Consider the following 24,549-nt stretch of genomic DNA (forward strand, 5'->3'; position numbering starts at 1 on the left):
TGGAATGGAAAAATGAGAGAGAGTCTGTGTTTGTTTTGGGAGAGAGGAGAGAATGAAAGAAATTGAACAATAATTTAGCATACAGAAACTACATGTATGATACACGCTGTCGCACCGTTGCAGAAACGTGCTCTTTAGTGCTGCTAATGAGCACGATTTGAGAACGTTTTGAGCCCGTTTTTTCTCATACAAAATTGGAAATTGTCGCGCGATAATGTCGGTTGGGGTGTCACCGTTGGTGATGCGGGGCTCGAGCCGCGGCGGGAATGCGACCTCGCCGATGACGTGCTGCGGTGCTGCAGCCGAAGCAACTTGCGCGTTGCTGTTGGTGTTGCTCCCAACCGACATTATCGCGCGACATTTTAAAATTTTGTATGAGAAAAAACGGGCTCAAAACGTTCTCAAATCGTGCTCATTAGCAGCACTAAAGAGCACGTCTCTGCAACGGTGCGACAGCGTGTATCATACATCTAGTTTCTGTATACTACATTATTGTTCAATTTCTTTCATTCTCTCCATTCTCCCTACAAAGACTCTTACTTTCTTTTGTCCATTCTGCACATGCTTACGCTCTTTATTTTACCTTCTTACTCGCACATACATATTTACATACTCACACAATTCACACTGCCTAAAACCGGTGCGGGATACACACGTACCCGTCTTGCCTGCCTTCTCTCCTCGTTCTTCCTTTCCTCCAGCTTTGCCTTCGTCAAATGGTGTGTACGCGTCCTGCTTGCTTCCCTCTTGCTGCTCCCACGTGCTGCACTAGCGAGGTGGATGTTCGTCTCTACCTTCCTGCCGCTTCTCCTCTACCAGGCGCTAGCACGTTGGAGGATCGAATCGTTCCTGCCTTCTTTCCTCTTCTGTTCTGTTTTCGGCACTCCTAGGGATAGAAGGAAATATTAACTATTTTGCCAACAGCTGTTCAATTTAACCTCAAGCACAATACTTACCAACCAATTGAATATTGCTTCTGTTGTGGTCCGTGCTCACTTCCGTTCGTGCGTGTGTTACGATTTCTTAAAAAAAAAACGAAATTGATTTTATATCACAATTATCAATACAATTCAGTTTGATAAAGATTGATATAACCCTTTATTAAAAACTGTACTTACCAAATAATTTTTCCGTACTGGTTTCACGAGAGAAAAAACGAACACACACCGACGCGTCCTACCGCTTGCAAACTTGATTTCACACTACCACATTTTCATGTGAACGCGAAGCAGCGCCTTCCTCGTGTGGCTATACAGGTATTCCGCGATATACGCCATACTCGATATACACGATTTCGCTATACGCTTTTTTTCTAAATTTGACGGTTCTTTGAACAAGTAGTACTAATTTTAGAAATCGAATGTCAAATGCAAAATAAATTCCCTTTTGATTGAATATTAAAAACCATTTCAAATGGTATAAAATTGAAAAATTCAGTTGAAATTAGATCAAATAACTATTTGGTTAGTTAGTTGATTTAGTTATTTGATCTAATTTCAACTGAATTTTTTAATTCTATACCATTTGAAATGGTTTTTAATATTCAACCAAAAGGGAATTTATTTTGCATTTGACATTCGATTTTATAAATTAGTACTACTTGTTCAAAGAACCGTCAAATTTACGTTAGCGTATTAGTTATTTGATCTAATTTCAACTGAATTTTTCAATTTTATACCATTTTAAATGGTTTTTAACCATTCGGTAGTGGTAGGTTTAGTGGCTAAAACCTACCACTTCATGCAAAGTTATACGGATATTAGTTATAATTTGACTGAAAACCTCGAAATTCGACTTTCGCTATTGAATATTCGAGATACGCTATTGCCTCCGGTCCGCATTGATAGCGTATATCGGGGAGTACCTGTACAATGATACAAAGAGCGGGCGAGAGGAGAACGCTTGCGTGAACGATTGGTGTAGCAAGCGAATTTGGACAAGTCCCAGAAAAGCGAGACGCAAGAGTATCTCTCCAACGATGGAAAGGGATGAGCTAAATGAAACATGCGAATCGTTGATGCGACACAGCCAAGTCGCAAGCAAATACAGACCAACACACAGAAGAGCGAGGCAGAATGAAAAATTTTGTGAATGTTAGAATGAGAAAAATGATAGATACACATAAAAATCGCGCGATAATGCTGGTTGGGTTTGATCAGTGCACTCGTAGACCTTTTGTATTGTGTTGTACGTAGCTTGCGCGCCAAAATTTTAAGAGTGCGCGGAGAGTGAATGTTTTTTTTGGGGATGTGGGAATGAGATAGAGAGACAAATTTCGCTGCACATTAACATATACATTCTCACTGCACGGATTAACACTAGAACCGCCGATGGGACTTTTTTGTCCCATCGCACTCGAAAAAGGGGTGTTATTCCGCTTGCCGTCGTGACAAACTATTGAAATTTTCTGACTTTTATTTATTTTGAACGATCTTTTGAATGCGCTAATAAAAATAATTGTAATCCATATGGTTCTTTAAAAAAAATCATTTTTATCCTAGAACCGCCATATGGGACATTTTTGTCCCATAAGCAATTTTAATTGTGATGGCTGCAACCCTGCTGTCAACGAGTGAGGGGTTTGCTTCTGCAAGTCTGGCAGCACTGGCGTGTACGCATTTTGTGACAAGGCATGTCAATACGAATAGAACAATAAAAGTGCGCGAAAGTATTTAACTACATACGTACTTTTACTGTTGCTTACTACGTGCTTATGTTTTCGCTATATTCAATCGTCTAGTCCATAAAAGCATTCTACCGTACACTCTAGCGCAATTTTATTAGTAGCACTGGTTCGTCGTCTTATAAAGATTTATTATACCTAATTATGGAGTTTATTAATTATTTTACCATATGAAACCCTTAGGAAATAATAAACATGTCTAAATATGTGCACATAACGAATGGGACAAAATTGTCCCATGTGGCGGTTTTAGTAAGGTTGAAAAGTCCGGCGGTTCTAGTGTTAACGGCATTTTTAGGCGCCACAACAGCTCGCGAGCATTGACCACACGCGAGAAAGAGATAGCGCTATGGAGCGAAAAAGCACGGACGACGGCTGACATCGATTGGCCGTCTGACGCACAAACACATCCAAACCTTCGACAGCGCGCTCAGGTGAGGGGTATGAGGCGGAGCCAGGGACGGGCAGCTCGACGAGCTGCTCGACAAATTTGCTGTTGGAGAGAAAAGGAAGGCATGATAAAATTCTCAGAACGGTATGATTTCTTCCGTCCCTTTGCGCAGCGGGAACCGCGATGGCGGGAGGTGGTGAGAGGATAAAAAGGCCGGAGGACGGAGTCCCGGCCTCTTTTCGCGTCAGTTACTCGGAGAATAAATACTAATTTTGTGATTTTTCGCCACTAAGAAATATCTACGAAACTTTGTTTTGAGTACCTTTTCGCAACACTAAGGTATATTAGAGTATCGTTGTTTTCTGTGTTTATTTCGTTTACTTTTAGTGAATTTTGAGTTGTTTTGTTTTGAATATTGAAGTGGATGTTTTCGTTTATTTTTTTGCAATGTTATCTTCTTTGCTAGTTACATCTAATCTCCTTTTTTCCGAGTATGGGGTTTTTTGTATTGTCGGATACTTCTTCTTCTTCTTTGGCTCAACAACCGATGTCGGTCAAGGCCTGCCTGTACCACTTATGAGCTTGACTTTCAGTGACTAATTGATTCCCCCCCATAGCAGGATAGTCAGTCCTACGTTTGACGGCACGGTCTATTTGGGGATTGAACCCATGACGGGCATGTTGTTAAGTCGTATGAGTTGACGACTGTACTACGAGACCGGCTTAATTGTTGGATACTATTTTTGAATAATTGATTGTGGTGTAGATTCGAGGTACTATTGGCGCAACTTCTCTTCTTATTCTGCGAGCTTCTCTGATCGTGATTCTTTTTTCCGTTTGTATTTTTTTATTTCAACCTTCAATCTTCCCAAATTGGGCACTCTTTATCAAGTGATGAATGGTTTTCACCACATGCTGTGCATTTTAATGGGTTGTTGCAGACTTCATGATATAAATCGCCGCATTTTGCACATGTTTTTTCCCTACTACAATATTTTTTAAGTATGGCCAAAACGCATACACTTCATACATCTCATTGGGTTAGGAATGAAAAGTTCTACTCGTTCTGAAAAATATCCTATATCCACTTTTCTGGGAAGCACTGTAGTTTTAAATGTCTGAATGGCCGTTCTCGTGTTGTACATTTCACCATTTTGTCCTCTCCTCTTCATAATGTAAACCTCTGTAACATTTTGTGGTTGTAAACCTTCCAATAACTCTTGTTCAGTCAAGAACTTACAGGCATCACAACGAATTACTTCCTTACTCGTGTTTAAAGTTTTGTGCTCGTACACCTTCACTTTCATGCAGTTATCGCCGTGGTTTAGATTTATATTGTATAATTTCTTGGCTTCTTTGTGATTTCTCATTCTCATGAGCAGTTTGCCGTCTCTCAGCATGGTGGTTTGTAATGGCTTTCCTCCAATCGCCATCTCCGTCGTCTTTGCGAACAGAAAGGGATTGTAGTTTGCTAAACTTTTTCCCTTAGTGTCACTCTCCACAACCATGAACACCTCCTCTGTTTTTTCCTGTTCGTTAAAGTTTATATTTATTCTACCACCTCTCATTTTCCTTCTTTTTTGAGTTTTTTATTGTTGTGTCTCCCAAAATGCCGAAGTAAGACCCGAAGGTCCTACCTCCTCCCGGGTCGTCGACCTACGCGGAAACACTTCACTTATAATTTCTTTTCCCACTTATGATATATGTAATTATCTTTTATTGATTTAAATGAAAAAAAAAGAAAAGGGTCCCAAGAAGGGAATTGCAACACTGTAGATATTTTCGTTTGTATATTTATTTATTTCTCTGATCTTTTATATAAAATATATACGGAATGGAAAAAAACGGTTTTGACTACAAAGTAACTCGACCACTTTGACCTACGATTTAACCTGGAGTCCATCATCAGTCCATCCATCCACTTTGACGCACAAGATCCTAACCCTAACACAACCCTGACGTTTGTTTACCTAACTGGTATGACAGCCGTTTGTTTCCCTAACTCGTATAATCACGCGGTTCGTCGGCACGGTTACAAATGTAACATTCTCCCCACCGGTATGCTACTTTAGAGGCCTACCTTCGTTGTGCCGACATCCAAAAGCGCAAAATTTACAGCTGGTTGCTCAAACAACCCGCTCATCGTTTGCACCGTCACGCGCCGCACCTGATGGTCGCTCGTACGACACACCTTGACGATTCGTCCCTTTGGCCAGCAGTTTCTCTGGTTGTTTCCATCCGCAATCAACACCAGATCCCCCTCTTCTAATGGTGTCGTCGGCTGGTACCACTTGGTTCGTCTTGTCAGCGTCGGTAGGTATTCGTTCTCCCATCTTTCCCAGAATATATCTGCGAATTGTTGTCCTGCTTTCCAGGACCTACGCACGGATGGGATGGAATCATCGAGCGCGAGTGGTGGCTTGCTTCCATTCGAGCTACCTAAAATAAAGTGATTTGGCGTTAACGGGGATTTAGCCTCGTCTTCAACCGGTACGTCTGTCAACGGTCTCGAATTGACGATCAACTCCACTTAACTCAATCTAGCACGGAGCAGCTCGTCGATGGGGTTATGGGGAAGATCAAAGGACGAAAGCGTCTTCTTTACGGACTGGAAGTTTTTCCCATGACCCTTCAAAGTGGGGTGATGCTGGAGGGTTGAACACCCATTTCGTCCCTGGTTGCACGAATTCTGCCATCAGCCGGTCCGAATCGACTAGTGCGGATGCTTCTTTAAGCTCACGCGATGCGCCTACAAAATTGGCGCCCCGATCACTCACAAACTCCAGTGGCGTGCCCTTCCTGGCGACGAAATTGCGAATCGCAAATATGCACGAGTCAGTAGATAGACTGCTCGCAATCTCAATGTGTATGCCCCTGGTGGTGAGGCAAGTGAACATCAGTCCCCTCCGTTTTTCGGTTCTCCTGCCCACCGCGACTATCATTGGTCCAAAATAGTCAATGCCAGTGTAGGAGAAAGGTTGTTGATAGGCCGCCAATCGTTGATACGGGAGGTTTCCCATCGCAGGATTCTGAGGTTTAGCACGACGAACCTTGCAGTACTGGCAGCTGTGTCTCACTCGAGTGTAAGCTGTTTTTAGTCGCGAGAGATGATACTTCAGCCTTATCTCGTTTATTGCAGTTTGGTGATTCGCGTGTCGGTATCTTTCGTGGTACCAACTGATCAGCAGATCGGTCACATAGTGTGAACTTGGGATGATAATAGGTCTTTTAGCGTCATCGCCAACCCACACGCATTGATCGATCCTTCCCTTTATTCGAAGAACTTCGTATTTATCGACAAACGGACTTAGTTTGTACAGTGGGTTCGATTTTTTAAGTGGCTGCCTCCATGGGTGTTTTTGCAGCTCACTGTCGTTCAACGGTCGAATGACATCTGCATATTCATCACGTTGGTCTTGCCGGTAAATTGCATGTTCTGCACCTTGCAATTCTTCTTGCGTTAGTGCTCCCGATCGCCTGGCTTCCCTGGATGTTCCTGAGCGGGAGTTGTGTATAAAGCGGTAAACGTACGCAACCAGTCTTAGGAGTCTTTTCCACTTAGAAAAACGAGTGAAATGTATTACCGGTTCGTTAAATGCGTGGTGCAGTAAGTGGCGACGCACTTCTTCTTCCGTTTCGCGTAGCTGCACCGTCGTATCCGACCACTCGCTGGATGGTTTCCACAGAAACCCAAGTAGCAACCCAAGCTTTTTTCTCCCAGTTTCAACCCCCTCATGTCCAAAAACTGCCTTCGCTTACTATTCCTATCCCGTTTCTACATTCTACAACGTTGGTTGCGTTCTCGCTCATCAGGGTGTTAGTCAATTCTCTCTTGCCACACGAAGAGAATTCTCCTGCACACTTCGTGTGTTTGATTCTACCCATCCCTGTTGAACAAAAGTCATTTTCTTCCATCGCACTCATCTGAGTGTTTGCTCTTTATATCCAAGCCAAAGAGCGACTCCAGTGTGCTCTGAACCGTGGATGTGAGAGTGTGTGTTTGTGTGCTGCGTGAACTATTTTTCCTGCGTGAAACACTTTCCATACTGCGCCATCCGCGGTGTTCTTTCTGCTTCATCGGAGGACGAATTGTTATGTTTATGTTTATTTGTCTATCGATGGACCATAATCCCGAACCAAAGATCGATCATAAGAACAATCGCAAAAATCTATGATCCTTTGGGGATTGTGGATACAGTTAAAGCAAAAGCAAAACAATTCATGCAAAGAGTTTGGTCATTAAAAAGAGAAAATGGTGACTCATACGGGTGGGATGAAGAAATTCCACAGCAAATGAGACAAGAGTGGGAATTGTTTGAGATGCAGTTAACACATTTACAAGAAGTACAAGTACCAAAATGCGTAACGATAGTAGGAGCACGTAATATTCAAATACACGGATTTTGTGATGCTTCTGAAGAGGGTTATGGAGCTTGCGTATATGTGAGGAGCACGAATGAAGAGGAAATAGTTTCGCGATTATTTGTATCGAAATCAACGGTCACTCCATTAACTACAACACACAATAGCTAGATTAGAACTATGCGCAGCTCATTTATTAGGAAAGCTATTGGTGAAACTCAAAAGGGCCACAGAAGATCAATACGAAACATTTTGTTGGACAGACTCTAGCACAGTAATTTATTGGTTGAAATCGTCTCTAAGTCGTTGGAAAACATTCGTGGCGAATAGAGTATCACAAATACAAAATGCAACAAAAGAATTTGAATGGAGGCATGTGCCTGGGATTCATAATCCAGCAGATGCGGTTTCGAGAGGTAGAAATCCCGAAGAGATTGTTGAGGATAAGCTTTGGTGGCATGGACCAGATTGGCTAGTCAAAGACCCAGAACATTGGCCTAAAAATACAGAGTCAGGAAACACTTGAGAGACAGCGAAAGAAGAAAAACAAACAAAAACTACATTAACATGTATGGTGAAAGAGGAAAGTTTTATAAACAAACTATGCGAGAGAGTAGGCTCATTCACAAAACTAAAAAGGATTGTCGCATATTGTCATCGTTTCTTCGATCGTAAGCGAATCAATCGCAAATCTTATTTTGAGTTGAGGGAACTAAAACGAGCTGAAAAGACAATCATTCGATTGGTTCAAAATGAAGTCTATGCAACTGAATACGAGTGTATCAAACAAGGGCAACAAGTAGTGCGAAAATCACCATTGAGAGCAATTACACCAATATTGGACAAAGATAATGTCATGCGAGTAGGAGGTCGGTTGTCAAACGCCGACATAAAAGACGAACAAAAACATCCTGTTATTATTCCAGGAAAGCACTGGATTGCAGAGTTGATTGCCGACAAGTACCATAAGATACTTCGTCATGCTGGGCCTCAACTGATGATAAACACTATGCAGTTAAGGTTTTGGATAGTGGGAGCGCGCAATGTAGCGAAACGTACAGTTTACAACTGTGTGAAATGTACTCGTTGTAGACCAAAACTGATTCAGCAGCCAATGGCTGATCTTCCAGAGCAGAGGGTGAGACAAGCTAGACCGTTCTCAATTAGCGGTGTGGACTACGCAGTACCGATAATGGTAAAGGGCACACACCGACGGGCGGCGCCCACAAAAGGCTATATTTCAATATTTGTTTGTTTCGTAACAAAAGCAGTTCATATCGAACTTGTATCAAATCTATCCTTTTCTGCATTTTTAGCTGCACTGCGTCGATTCGTTGCGAGGAGAGGGCATGCTACGGAATTGCATTCGGATAACGGCACAAACTTCCGAGGTGCGAACAATAAGTTGCGCGAACTGTACAAATTACTAAATTCTGATACACACCAAGACGAGGTTGTAGGATGGTGCGCCGAACGAGACAAGAAGGAAGTTTACACCCCCAGCTGCACCACATTTTGGAGGTCTGTGGGAGGCCGCGGTGAAATCTAGGAAATTTCATTTAAAGCGCGTGTTAGGTACAGGACATTTAACGTTTGAAGATTTATTAACCTTATTAGCCGAATTAGAAGCATGTCTAAATTCTCGTGCGATAACGGCAATATCAGAAGATCCAAATGATGTGGAAGTACTTACCCCAGGGCATTTTTTGGTAGGGAATCACTTACAAACGGTCCCGGAGGTAGATATCGCAGATGTGCCAACAAACAGATTAAACCATTGGAGACTGATACAAAAACACATGCAACACATTTGGAATCGTTGGCATCGAGAATTCTTAAGTACATTGCAGAAGTGAGCTAAGTGGAACAAAAATGCTATATCGATTGAGCCAGGAAGATTACTAATCCTACAAGAAGACAATGTTGCAGTATGTAAATGGCCGATGGCAAGAGTGGTGGAAGGAAAATATGGTGTTACACGAGTAGTAACGTTGAAATGCGCAAATGGCAAAGAAATTCGTAGGCCAATTCATAGAATAGCCCCTTTGCCAATAGAATCGTAAATTGAAATCAATAATTGGAATCATGTGGAATTAAGATGAGGAATTTTCAAAATCAAATAGGAATATGAAAATGAATTCAATCATTACTAAATATTAAAAACATTCGTTTTTGGTGACCGGGAATGTTGGCGCCAAGATGGCTGCAAACTTATAGAATTTAAGATTATAGGAAAATGGTACATAGGATTACGTTAGTATTAGTGTTAACAGGACTGTCAGGGTTATGATGAAAATATAAGAGAATTAGTAGCAATCAGACAGTTGACTCGGCAACATACCTTTTGGAAACCACAAAAATATCACAGTATGTTATGAGCTATCGTTCAATTACAAAAAAGGAACAGAAAATGTACTAACGCCTTATCCCGATTGCCAATTTCTGAATTGAAAGCCATGAGTGTGCGGGATGAAGTGCTCATATCTACAAGATCCAAAACTGAAAGCAACGATACTTGTGAAGACATTAATGAGTCAGCAAAGTAAAGTAACTCATGTTGAGCTTCAGTTAAATCCTAATACTAAAGATATTATTGTTTTTAAACACAAAATAATATTACCACAATCCACCACTATCGTTCGCTTACGAGGAATGGGATGATGAGTGACTGTTGACAAGTGCAGTTCGTTGACAAGTGCGACTGTTTAGCTCTGTGTTGTGACGTGAAATAAGTTGTGTAAAATAGAGCTAAGTGCTCAAATTTTTAGATACGTGTGTAGATAAATGTTCGTGGATGCTCTCGGTGTCAGTGTGTTTTGCAAAGGTAAAAGTGACCTTGTTAAAAAAACCAAAAGATTGGTGCGGTCAACAGCGTTCCGCCGTTGGTGGCAGTAACCGATCCTTGTTGTGTAGATAAGTGTTTGTACCGTTTTTTTATCCATGTATGTGTGACACCGGGAGATACGTAGAGTAGCATATTAGTATAGTAGTGTTTGTGTCGCTTTTGGCCGGCGTTTGAAACCAGGTAAGCGAAAAAAAAACACACTTTTATAAGACTTCGCCCGTATTTGTTTTTTACACGGCATGGAGTGTTTAAAATGCTCCGCCGTGGTGGGAACCAGCGATGACCCGATAATTTGTTCAGGGAGTTGTGGGTTTATTTTTCACCGTCGGTGTATTACACCCACACTCAACAAGCCTGCGGTCAAACTAATTAGTGAGAACCGCAATGTCGTATATATGTGTGACATTTGTTTAGATCAAAGCGCGGGCTTGGTTCATATGGATACTGATGCAACTAAATCAAATGATTTGCTTGCACAAACACTGAGGGATTTGGAAGCCAATGTGAGCGTGTGGATTTCTAGCGCTTTAGAGAGAGGAATCGAGACTCTCAAAAATGAGCTTTGCGCGCAAGTGGAGCGTAAGTTGGAAACAACTTTGCGCGAAACATTAAGTGCTATAGAAGCCTCGAAAATGTCGAAGGCGGCCTTGCGTGCAACTTCTGACACTCCGCAAACCAGCAAAACAGTGCAGGATGTAAATTTAGAAACATGGGATACAGTAACGAAAAAAAGAAAAAGGACAAATAGTGGAGACAGCAATGTTCAAACTATTATTAATAGATTTGACGAGGGAAACAATAAAGTTACTCCCAAAATTAAGAAAATTAACGATGTGAAGGTGCCCATGGGAAAAAATGAAGAAAATAATAAAACACTGGTTATTGTTCCTAAGGTGGTGCAGTCTTGCGATAAGACAAGAGGTGACCTTCGCGCCAGATTGGATCCGAGGAAGCAGCAATTGTCGGAATTCCGCAACGGCAGAGACGGTCAAGTATATGCACAATGTCCTGCTCTGGCGAATTTAGATAGCATTAGAAAAGAAGTAGAAGACATTTTAGGAGACGACTATTCGACATCCTTACCTATGGGACGCGTTAAAATAATTGGAATGAGTGAACAATATTCTTCTTCTGACTTAGTAGATCTTTTGAAATCTCAAAATGAGGGAATTCCCTGGAAACAGGTGAATGTAATTGGAATGTTTGAGAGTAAGATCTACAAGTACCAGAAACATAATGTGGTTTTGGAAATCGACCATGAAACTGATAAGTGTCTGGCAAAACTTGATAAAATCAATATTGGATTTGATCGGTGTAAAATTTCTAGGTCCATTCACGTTATGCGCTGCTTTAAATGTGGTCAATTTAGCCATAAAAGCACTGACTGCCAAAATAAGGAAGCGTGTTCAAAGTGCAGTGGCGAGCACCGAACGTCGGATTGCACCTCGTCCATCCTAAAGTGTGTAAATTGTGTTTTGGCTAACACATCCAGGAACCTGAAACTACAGGTACAACATGCGGCCAATAGCTATGAATGCCTCTTTCATCTAACTATGCTATGTTTCGTGAGACAGTAGAAAAAGTTCAACCCTTGTTGGTCTTGATCTCTGAAACCCACGTAACCGAGGAGGAGGCATTCGAGCAATTTTATTTAAAACGATATAAGGTAGTGTCGTGTTTATCTCATTCACGTCACACAGGAGGTGTTGCAGCTTATGCCAGAAGTGACGTTGTCCTTAAAGTGATTTTAAACGAGTCATTGGAAGGCAATTGGTTTCTCGGTGTAGCGGTTTCTCGGGGTATGACGGTAGGCAATTATAGCATATTGTATCACTCACCTAGTGCGAGTGATTCGAGGTTCGTAGATATTTTGGAAGAATGGTTAGACAGGTTTTTGGATCTTAGTAAGTTGAACATTATCGTCGGTGACTTTAATATTGACTGGTTAAATGTTGAAAAATCTGCGAAACTGAAAAGTTTCATGGATTCAGTAAACATGTACCAAAAAGTCAATGAATTCACACGAATTGCTAGGCAGAGCAGGACATTGATTGATCAGGTTTACAGTAGTATTGACTTAATCAAAGTCACTACTGATCCGTTATTGAAAATATCGGATCACGAAACACTTGTTTTGAACATAAACGATGAACGTTGTAAAACGATTCAACGGAAAGTTAAATGCTGGAATAGGTATTCGAAACATGCTCTTTGCAATAATGTGTCACAAGGCTTGCAGTGTGGTGCATCTGATTTTGATGAGGCTGCTGACTTGTTATGGACATTGAAACATGCAATGAGCACCTTGGTGGAAGAAAAAACAATTGTTTCTAGAGAAACTAGTAGGTGGTATACTTTGGATCTCGCACGTGCTAAACGGAAAAGAGACAAAGTGTACAAAAAATTTATTAGAACGAATAGAGATAATGATTGGTCTGAGTATACTAAACTTAGAAACAGGTATAGTAGAGATCTCAAAAATAGACGAAGCGATTTCTTTAGCAATGAAATAAACAAGCACAAGAAAAATAGCAAAGAGTTATGGAAAGTCCTCAAAAGCATGTTACAACGTGATGAATCATGCGTTTCAGTTGTAAAATTCAACGGTGTGATTGAGGCTGACGACTCCATCATTTGCAACAAGTTTAACTCATTCTTTGTGAACAGTGTTTTAGATATTAATCAATTACGTAGATAGTGCTACTCCACGATGCCATTTCAGATTTCAGAAAATTACTCTTGAAAAACTAAAAACCATTTGTTTCAACCTGACAAAAACGGCAGGTATAGGGAATGAAAGTTCAACAACCATACAGGATTGCTATCATGTGATCGGAGAGGACCTTCTTATGGTGATTAATCAATCACTAGAGAGGGGATGTTTCCCGAAATCATGGAAAGAATCATTGATTATACCTATTCCTAAAGTGGACGGAGCTGCCAATGCGGAAGATTTTCGCCCCATAAACATGTTGCATGTGCTCGAAAAGGTGCTGGAGACAGTAGTTAAGGAGCAATTGGTTCAGTTTCTGAACAGAAACGAGCTGTTGATCCGAGAGCAATCAGGATATCGGCAAGAACACTCTTGTGAGACTGCTTTGAATCTTGTACTAGCGAGGTGGAAGGTGTTGATGGATAAGAAGGAATCGATAGTTGCTGTTTTCTTGGATCTAAAACGGGCATTTGAAACAATATCTAGGCCATTGTTGCTTTCTACCTTAAGGCGTTTTGGTATTGTGGGGAGGGAACTCAGTTGGTTCGAAACTTATTTAAAAGAAAAAACTCAGTGAACTTTATTTGGTAGCTCTGTATCAGAGCCTATAGAAAACACCCTTGGTGTTCCGCAAGGTAGTGTTCTTGGACCAATTTTGTTTATCATGTACATCAATGACATGAAACAGGTTTTGAAGGCTTGTGAGATCAATCTTTTTGCCGACGATACTGTTTTGTTCATCTCGCACAAAGAAATCAAGCAAGCAGAGTCTCTGATGAATATCGATTTAAACGCTCTGGATGGATGGCTGAAGTACAAAAAGCTGGCATTAAACATTAACAAGACTTGTTACATGGTGATGTCTGCGGGTATACTGGAAGAACCTCCATCTATCGTAATAAATTCGGAACTAATCGAAAGAGTTAGACGGGCTAAATACCTGGGAGTTATCCTAGACGACAGGTTGAAGTTCCACGCTCACATTGACTGGGTCATCGCTAAAGTGGCAAAGAAGTGTGGAGTGATAAGTAGATTGGCAAAGGATCTCGATTTTTTTGGGAAAGTTCATCTCTACAAATCATTGATCTCGCCACACTTTGACTTCTGCTCTTCTATTTTGTTTCTTGGCAACAAAGGTCAAATCAAAAGACTTCAAAGGTTGCAATACCGGATTATGAGGTTAATTCTGGGGTGCGGTCGACGTACGCCGTCCGCGGTTATGCTGAATATTCTTCAATGGATGTCAGTAGAGCAGCGGATTGTGTACCAGACCATGACTTTTATATATAAAATGTTAAAGGGCCTGTTGCCTGGGTACCTGGGGGAGAGCATAGTTCGGGGGTACGATATCCATCGGCACCACACACGCAGGGCCAATGAGCCAAGGATACCTAACTTGCATTCCCTAAGTGCCAGAAACTCTTTGTTTTTCAAAGGAATTCAACGGTACAACAGTCTACCAGATGAAATTAAGAATGCGAGAAGCTTGCCGGATTTCAAACGTAAGTGCGTCATATATGTTGAACAAACTGTATAATGTGAAATATGTGTAGATGTCCCATGTCATTATTAAATGTGTAACTGCAGTTGTCATCACGATCTTTATGATGATGATAAGATTTTTCTTTATATACTATAATTAAAATTAGAAAAAATATAAGAAAGAGTCAACATAGGTTTGAGACACGCGCGCGTACAAGTGGATATTCGGGATCTATTTGGGGGATTTTACGGTTTGCACACGGTCTGGGAGGTCACAACAGGATTCACTCATTGATGATTGTAAGTGGCCAATTCTAGATACATTAGGTTCACCTGCTTCGGAAGGTAGTGCCCTAGAGCCAATCATTGGCACTAGTGGAACTGGCCATATGCATGTTGCAGTTGTGTTCTGATAAGTAGTGCGCCGGATCCATTAGTTGGTTCTTGGCGAGCTACGTAAGGGATACATTAGATTCTCCTGCTTCGGAAGGTAGTGCCCTGGAGCCTGCCATTGGTGCCAGAGACCCTGGGGCCAGCGGTTGGCACTAGTGGAACTGGCCATATGCATGTCGCAGTTGTGTCCTGATAAGTGGTGCGTCAGATCCATTTATTGGTTCTTGGCGAGCTATGTAACGGATGCTAGAGAATACCATTGTATTCGATGGAGTATGACCCGTTTTTTCTTGATGAAACTATGTTGGTCATCTTGGGTGTGTGTATGACTCGGACAGTTCCTCTGAGAGTTTTCCGATGCCACCACTTGCTCGTACAAATTATTTTAACATACCTATCAGAGTAATATTATCGTAAAGATACTTCCGAGAACTTTATTTGGTAGCTCTGTATCAGAGCCTATAGAAAACACCCTTGGTGTTCCGCAAGGTAGTGTTCTTGGACCAATTTTGTTTACCATGTACATCAATGACATGAAACAGGTTTTGAAGGCTTGTGAGATCAATCTTTTTGCCGACGATACTGTTTTGTTCATCTCGCACAAAGAAATCAAGCAAGCAGAGTCTCTGATGAATATCGATTTAAACGCTCTGGATGGATGGCTGAAGTACAAAAAGCTGGCATTAAACATTAACAAGACTTGTTACATGGTGATGTCTGCGGGTATACTGGAAGAACCTCCATCTATCGTAATAAATTCGGAACTAATCGAAAGAGTTAGACGGGCTAAATACCTGGGAGTTATCCTAGACGACAGGTTGAAGTTCCACGCTCACATTGACTGGGTCATCGCTAAAGTGGCAAAGAAGTGTGGAGTGATAAGTAGATTGGCAAAGGATCTCGATTTTTTTGGGAAAGTTCATCTCTACAAATCATTGATCTCGCCACACTTTGACTTCTGCTCTTCTATTTTGTTTCTTGGCAACAAAGGTTAAATCAAAAGACTTCAAAGGTTGCAATACCGGATTATGAGGTTAATTCTGGGGTGCGGTCGACGTACGCCGTCCGCGGTTATGCTGAATTTTTCTTCAATGGATGTCAGTAGAGCAGCGGATTGTGTACCAGACCATGACTTTTATATATAAAATGTTAAAGGGCCTGTTGCCTGGGTACCTGGGGGAGAGCATAGTTCGGGGGTCCGATATCCATCGGCACCACACACGCAGGGCCAATGAGCCAAGGATACCTAACTTGCATTCCCTAAGTGCCAGAAACTCTTTGTTTTTCAAAGGAATTCAACGGTACAACAGTCTACCAGATGAAATTAAGAATGCGAGAAGCTTGCCGGATTTCAAACGTAAGTGCGTCATATATGTTGAACAAACTGTATAATGTGAAATATGTGTAGATGTCCCATGTCATTATTAAATGTGTAACTGCAGTTGTCATCACGATCTTTATGATGATGATAAGATTTTTCTTTATATACTATAATTAAAATTAGAAAAAATATAAGAAAGAGTCAACATAGGTTTGAGATACGCGCGCGTACAAGTGGATATTCGGGATCTATTTGGGGGATTTTACGGTTTGCACACGGTCTGGGAGGTCACAACAGGATTCACTCATTGATGATTGTAAGTGGCCAATTCTAGATACATTAGGTTCACCTGCTTCGGAAGGTAGTGCCCTAGAGCCAATCATTGGCACTAGTGGAACTGGCCATATGCATGTTGCAGTTGTGTTCTGATAAGTAGTGCGCCGGATCCATTAGTTGGTTCTTGGCGAGCTACGTAAGGGATACATTAGATTCTCCTGCTTCGGAAGGTAGTGCCCTGGAGCCTGCCATTGGTGCCAGAGACCCTGGGGCCAGCGGTTGGCACTAGTGGAACTGGCCATATGCATGTCGCAGTTGTGTCCTGATAAGTGGTGCGTCAGATCCATTTATTGGTTCTTGGCGAGCTATGTAACGGATGCTAGAGAATACCATTGTATTCGATGGAGTATGACCCGTTTTTTCTTGATGAAACTATGTTGGTCATCTTGGGTGTGTGTATGACTCGGACAGTTCCTCTGAGAGTTTTCCGATACCACTTGCTCGTACAAATTATTTTAACATACCTATCAGAGTAATATTATCGTAAAGATACTTCCGTCCTTCTCAAACCTATGTTGGGGAAAGAGGTGGGACTTATCATCATCATCATCATCATCATCATGATAATAGGGATAAAATCTTACATCAAATCGTTGAAAAGTAAGATATATTTGGTAATAAGAAAACGTGATGAACATACAACCAAATTCATGGAAAATTTAAAAACCCTCAATGAGAAGGGGATGCCAAAAATAATCATACTAAACGAAGACGTAAAAGTACTTGGAGAGCGAGAAAAAGCAAAGAGTTTGATTGTAATGAATGATTATCATACACTACCAACCGCAGGGCACGCAGGAATTCAAAGAACGATTAATACATTAAAGCAAAAATACACTTGGCCTGGTATCGATAAAGACGTTAGAGATATGACAGCAAAATGTAAGCATTGTCAGCTTTAAAAATCAAATAAACCATTTAAAATTCCTCTCAAAATAACAGATACGGCCAATGAAGCAATGGAGAAGATTTTTATAGATATAGATTTTTATAGATTTATTAGTTTTTATTGTTGGTCCCCTAGTAAATTCAAACGGATTTGAATATATCTTAACTACGCAATGCGATCTAACTAAATTCATAACAGCCACGCCAATCACTAATAAACGAACAGAAACAGTAGCACGAAATTTCGTAGAAAAAGTCATCCTAAAGAATGGAGTGCCAAGAACCATTTGTACTGACAGGAGAACTGGATTTTTATCAGGATTATTTAGCGAAACATGTAAGGTATTGCAAATTCAGAAATAACCATCAACCGCTTACCATCACGAAACAGTAGGAGCGCTGGAAAACTCACATAAACAGCTAGAAAATTTCTTACGAATATATAGCGACGAAAAAGCACTAGATTGGTTCCAATTGGTAAACTTTTACGAGTTTGCTTATAATAATACCGTGCATACCGCTACAGGGTTTCCAAGCCACTTCAATGTTGGTTTTGAAGATTTCACCACGTTAAAAAAATGCTGAAGGCTGAACGGGCGATTTTAAGTCTGGAAAGCCAGTTCAAAACACACAACAAGTTTTGTATTCAAAATCGTGACTCTATTTTTCAGTTTTGGTATACGCCACTTCAATCTGTCATTTTGGTGGGCAGTCGCCACTATGGGATAGAAGGAAATGCAATACGTCAAAATGTTCAATGATTGATGGTTTGTTTTTTTTTAACATTGGAAACGTGTTTAACGTGCAAACAACAGTTATTGAATTCATTAAAAAATTAAAACTATTGATAGTTTTGTTCATTTGATGGTTTCCATACTGTATTCGTTGGGATGATTTAGAAAACCCCGCCAAACTGACCGATTGAAATGGCTTATACCGATATTGAAAAATAGTGTTACAATTTTGAAAACAAAACTTTTTGTATTGAACTGGCTTTTCAGACTTGAAATCACCCGTGCAACCTTCAGCATTCGTTTAACGTGGTTGAAATTTTCAGTTTCAACATTGAAGTGGCTTGGAAGAAAAGCGAAGTAATACAAAAGAATAGGCTTAAGAAATGGCATAACTAAAAAAACAAAAAACAAAAAAAACAAAGGTTTTGAACGCGTAAAATCCTAACTCGAATCTGGAAAATGTGTGTTGGCTGTCTTGTCACCCATTATACATTTTCTAGATTCGAGTTGGGGTTTTACAGGTCCAAAACTTAGTGTTACCAAATCGAAAACAGTTTACGGATTCGAATTGTATGTACGATGTTGAGATTAGTTTAACGTGTTCAAAATATAGTGTTACGATGTTGAGTTGGCTTGAAAAACCCTGTAAGTAATAGATGCTTCGTACAATTTCAATTTAAATTTTTCAGTTCTTTAATTTCATGAGGGTCATTTCCGAAAACGCCATAAAAAAATATTTTATTAATTTTTTTAATTTTATTTTTTTCTTAAAACTGGTTTTGAAGTATAAAATGGAATTGCTATTTGTGTATGGATATAATCTTTTCTGGTAAAAACACGAAAAAATAATTCACTGTTTTCAGTACACTGATGTACACAAAGGTTATCCGTGTAAAAAAATATTCGACCGCCTCCCGAGACCCGTTTTTGCGTATATGTCTTGCTCTGAATGCGGAATCTGATGCGTATGAGCCCGGCATGACGATGGCAAATGTGTTGAGTCGCATTAATTTACTTCGCGCCTCTCGCCAGAATCTTTAGCGTCCTTGTAATTGTTATTGTTGTTATTATTGTGTTATTGTAACGCGTGTGACTATTTTTGTTATATTCCTATTGTACCCTTACATATATCGAGAGGGCTTATGAGGTCCGTCGATCATTTAATAAATATACAAATATACAAATATGCATGTCCTCGGCGCGGACCAGTGTGTTTCGAGAAATGTGCCGCAGATTCAGCATTGCATCCGATGAATTCAGGTATCATCAACGTTTTCAAGCATCATACCGCAATCTTGGCTTTGGCTAAGACAGATTCGGGAAGGGGTCCCGGGGTCTTGAGATAAAGTGTGAAACCCTGTATATGCAAACTACTTTATTTGCTATTGCCGCCTGACATATTTCAAATTTTTCTACTAATATGACGTATCCTTAATTATAGCGTGATTGTTATTAACCACCCCAAGCGCCACAGATTAAGTTTAAACGACTGGAAAATTTAATATCCATAGAAAAAAATGAAAGCTCTACAGCTTCATTGGTTTGATCAATAGATGGCGTATTACAACTCATCATTATATTGCTATCCTTTTCTTGCAATGTGTTTCGACAAGTTTCATCTTATCATGACCTAAATAGCCTTATAACTTTCCGAGCAAAAATCTACATGAATGGTCGTGTGGTCAGATACGTGGGTATCAAGACCAACGACCATTACTCAAATCTCACTTCCTTCAGTGCTGGTGGTTTCCGTTGGAGTTTAGTATTTAAAGAAGCGTATTGCCGTTCTAGTTCTAGCGATGCATAACTTCAATGCGAAACCATACAACAGTACAGAGGAAATGAGAAAGCTCTCCTCCAAGCGATGAAGCTCCACTGGTTGGGGTATCCCACCAACAGAGAGCGCCACCAGCTTTTTTGCTATTTTTAGAATGCATGAGTCGTTTGCCGTCTGCTAAACGAAGTCTTTCTATATTCCGTTTAGGTAGAGAACTTGAGTCGTTTAGAAGCCGTTTAGTGGTCGTTTAGTGGATTTGTGGCACTTGGGACCACTATCAATACAACGATCACCTGATCTCTCTTGATAGATACAGACAGAATCCTTTTCTGCCCTCTTGGGTCTTTCCATTGCTTTCCATTGATGATCTTTCTGCAGTCGATGCTTATCCGGCTGAATGTAGTGCGCAAAGTTGCCTCACCATACGTGTAGTGTGTTGCAGCCATGACGCGCAGTGAACCATCGCTCTCTTTAATGTTTTGTTCTTTAATGTAATGTAAGTAGTTCTTCCCGCCATCGAGTAAATTGTTGAATTTTCAACTTTAACTTTCAAGCCATCAATACTCCCGCGGCTTTCTCGCTCGAAATTTCAGCAAGGCATTTAGCATATGGCCGCTTAGGGTATCTCGCCTACATCTTCTACTTATTGTCATGCGTTTTCCTTGCCCCGACTCAGCCAATAATACGGAGTAGTAGATTTGAGGGAGTGTACATCTCGGGTAAATCATCCCATTTACAGGATATTCTGTACCACACTTATCTGCCGATGACGACGGTGTACGTAGTACTCAAGGTGCTTAAGCACCATAAATGTGTATGGTTGGCTTTATGAATGATTGAATTGATTAGAATATCAACCATTTCACAATTAAGCTATTTTTCATAATTTGCAAACATGTTTTTAAAAATATTGTCTGGAATATTTTGATTTATAATGGGAACGATTATGAGGTGGGACACATCATCATCAGGTGGCTAATTTGCATCTTTAATTATTAAAAAAATCATTATATCCAATACCATGTCATTTCAAATCAGTTTGTGTAAACCAAAAATCTAAGTAGCCATTGCCCTCATCACCCGCGAGCTAGCATTAAGCAATTCTTTTCGTAGCAACGCGCGTTGCTAAGAGAGTTCTGCTCGCTGAATGTTTACTGTGTGTTGTATTCTGTATACTTCAGTGATACGTTTTATTGGCACGTGTGCTTTGGTTCAGGTGCGTGTGAGAAGTGCTCCGTCCCTAACTAGATCGACGCACTCGATCCTATCGTCTAGCTAGATCGGCGCATCCGATCTCCTCTCTTCATTAGATCGGCGACCCGATCCTATTTCCGGCGCATCCGATCCTCTCTCTTAATCAGATCGGCGCATCCGATCTTATCACCTAGCTCGATCCTAGCTCCTCGTTGATATGGTTTGAAACTATGCTAAGTGAGTCGAGTGGTTCCCGTGCCTGACGCATAGATGTCGCTACAATCACTACATGACCCTCCCCCAGTGACCCAGTCACGAATTCGATGAACCGTGAAACGCAAAAAAACGCGGACAATTGTATCATTTGAAACGGACTGTTTTTTTTCCTTGCGCCTCTGGAAGGACAAACCGGAAGTGAGGTTGGTGATTTTACAATGTCTGGGCTCTCTTCCGATTCGAACGCTGGTTTCGGCCGATCAACAGAAATTGATTCGTTTTTCTCGTTAATTTTTACAACGTAGTATTTTCGACATCTTCTCATAACGTCGTAAGGTCCTTCATATGGTACAGTAAGTCCTGTTCTCACTTTATCAACTCGAACATAAACTTGTTTGCAATCCTCTAAGGTTTTTGGAAAGTAAACGTGCTGACGACGATCGTACCTTGGGGTCTTTGGTTTCACCGATCTAATTTTTTTTTTAATCTTTGATAAATTCGGTTCGATCCGTCAAGCAGTTGTCTTGTGATGGGGTAAATATTTCAGAAGGTAACCTCAGGTTCTGGCCATAGACCATTTCCGCAGGTGCGCCTTTAAGATCTTCTTTAAAAGCGACTCTGATTTCCAAAAGTATCAACGGTAGGCATTTCGTCCACTGATTGGTGTTTTCATTTGCCTTGATTGCTTCCTTTAAATGTCTGTGGAAACGCTCCACCATACCGGTTGACTGGGGGTGATATGCTGTTGTTTTAATATGGTGTACTCCCATTATTTGCGTAGGCTCGTTGAATAGCTTTGAAGTAAACTGTCTACCTCTATCGGTGGTAATAACTGCAGGGTAGCCAAAACGTGAGATGTACTCGTCAACGAATTTTCTAGCTATTGTGGGTGCCGTTATATCGTTTAGCGGGTAGCACTCTGGCCATCTTGTGAATCGGTCCACAATTGTTAGTAGGTATGTCATGTTTTCTGACGGGGGCAATGGTCCGACCAAAACCATGAATGTGTTCGATCCTGCCTTTCGTAGGCTTGAATTCCTCGATTGGGGATTTCACGTGGCAAACCACTTTAGCTTTTTGGCATCCCAGACCAGCTCGCGTCCAAATTCCAATATCTCTTTTCATGGACGGCCAGAAAAATCTATCCGTTACAATTTTACGTGAAGCGCGTATGCCTGGATGTGCCAGATTATGAAGGCTTTCAAAAGTTTGTTTCCTTAAGGTTGATGGGACGTACAGTCTGTTATTCCCATTCGAGGACTCCAACACTAAATCTGTGTCGAATAAGGTTAGGCGTTCCAACCTGTATTTCGAGTTTCCGTTGGCGACAAAGTTATTGAAAAGAACGCTAAAGGTACTAGCTTGCCATTAGTTGTCTGTTCGAGAACAGCGCCGACGGCATAATTGGAGGCATCCGTTGTGACCGATAGTTTGGCATCACTGATGGGATGGGTCAGCATGGTCGATTTTTTCCAGGTCGATTTTTATGGATTGCAATGCTTTCTCCCAATCTTGAGACCATTCAAAAATCTTTTTATTTTTTTTTTGTTGCCATGCTCAGCTATTATATTGGTGAATAGGACGCAGTTTTTCCGAAACATTTTTAATAAACCGGTGGTAATAGTTCACCATTCCAACTATGCGTTGGGCCTGTTTTACTGTAGTTGGGGTCGGAAAATCTCTGATAGCAATTATTTTGCTTGGGCAAGGAATAATGCCCTTGGCCGTTATACGGTGACTGGGAAATTCTATCTCGCTTACCCCGAAACAGCACTTCGACGATTTTATCCTTTAACCGTTCTCTGAAAGACGCTTCAACACTATTCGAAGGTGTTCCATGTGTTTTTCCTTTGTTGAGCTGGCTATAAGGATATCGTCTATGTAAATGAAAACGAAATTTAAATAACTGAATATAGTGTCCATGAATCGCTGGAATGTCTGTCCAGTATTTCTAAGGCCGAACGGCATTCGAACAAATTCGAATAATCCGAACGGTGTGGTGATTGCAGTTTTGTGAATGTCCTCTTCTGCAACCGGAATCAGGTGGTAGGCTCTGATTATATCCAACTTTGAAAAAAATGTGCACCCGTTGAGGTTCATGGTGAAGTCCTGTACATGGGGAATTTGATATCGGTCTGGTGTGGTGATGGCATTGAGTTGCCGATAATCACCACACGTTCTTCAATCCTGATTCGATTTAGGCACCATATGTAGAGGTGATGAAACAGGTGATGATGACACACAGCAGATTCCTAGTTGCATTATCTGTTGAAACTCTGCCTGTGCAATCTTCTGTTTTGTGGGGTCCAGGCGCCGAGGCCTTGAAAAGGGAAGAGTCCCTTTGGTCTCGATATGGTGTTGCACCGAATGACGCACTGGCTCATTGAAATTCGGAGGCTCCAGTAGATTTGGAAACTCTTCTTACACCTTCGTAAATGCAGAAGGTTCATCTGAAAAATGTTTAGGTGTAGGCGTGTCAACCTGAGCAATTCTCCTTTGAGCAGTAATGTCAGTAGACGAATCTACGAACTTGCGTCGCTTCAAGTCTACTGCGATATCATTACTAAAAAGAAAATCTGCTCCCAATGTAGGTCGATTGACTGCAGCCACCCTAAATATATGGCTAAAACCACGTCGTAATCCGAGGCTAACTCTTAACAGCATCGTACAGCATCGGACAAAAAGATAGGGCTTTTTTTCAACGCGCAATGCACCCGTTGGTACAGGTTTGTGTGTGTGTGTGTGTGTGTGTGTGTGTGTGTGTGTGTGTGTGTGTGTGTGTGTGTGTGTGTGTGTGTGTGTGTGTGTGTGTGTGTGTGTGTGTCATTTCGGATAGATTTGTTTGTAGTTTTTTTTTGTTTTTTGGGTTAGGTTTTTGTTTTAATTAGCAGCACCACCGCCCTCGCGAACAGTGTTTCTTTGATATATTAACAATCTTACGGTCTTCCTCAACCGTGGTCTTCCAAGGACGTCCGGTTGACTTGCGCGCTTCGGTTGTCCGAAGCGCGTTTGCCACAAAAGTGTGTGATCGTTCCATCACGAACTCGATCGTTCTGCGCTTAATGCCAGCAACCGCCATTCGCTTTATGATATGGCGCTGATAATCGGTACAATGTTTACCTCGACCCATTGTTGCTAAAATTCCTTGCTTGGACCGTCAAGAACGCACTGGTTAAAAACTTGGCCAGGGCTGATGCAGTGCACTGCCTGCGTT

The 24,549-nt window shown here is 41.1% G+C and overlaps 1 protein-coding gene across 1 annotated transcript; it reads left to right on the forward strand.

The window, feature by feature from the left end:
• Nucleotides 1-1,985: 1,985 nt before the first annotated feature.
• Nucleotides 1,986-9,757, forward strand: LOC133392134 (uncharacterized). The gene is made up of 2 exons (XM_061650899.1): nucleotides 1,986-5,387; nucleotides 5,450-9,757. The coding sequence occupies exon 2, from the start codon at nucleotides 8,008-8,010 to the stop codon at nucleotides 8,983-8,985; it is 978 nt and encodes a 325-aa protein (XP_061506883.1). The 5' UTR covers nucleotides 1,986-5,387; nucleotides 5,450-8,007; the 3' UTR covers nucleotides 8,986-9,757.
• The last annotated feature ends 14,792 nt before the right edge of the window (nucleotides 9,758-24,549 follow it).

Source organism: Anopheles gambiae, chromosome 2 (assembly GCF_943734735.2).
Source record: "Anopheles gambiae chromosome 2, idAnoGambNW_F1_1, whole genome shotgun sequence".
Taxonomy (NCBI): domain Eukaryota; kingdom Metazoa; phylum Arthropoda; class Insecta; order Diptera; family Culicidae; genus Anopheles; species Anopheles gambiae.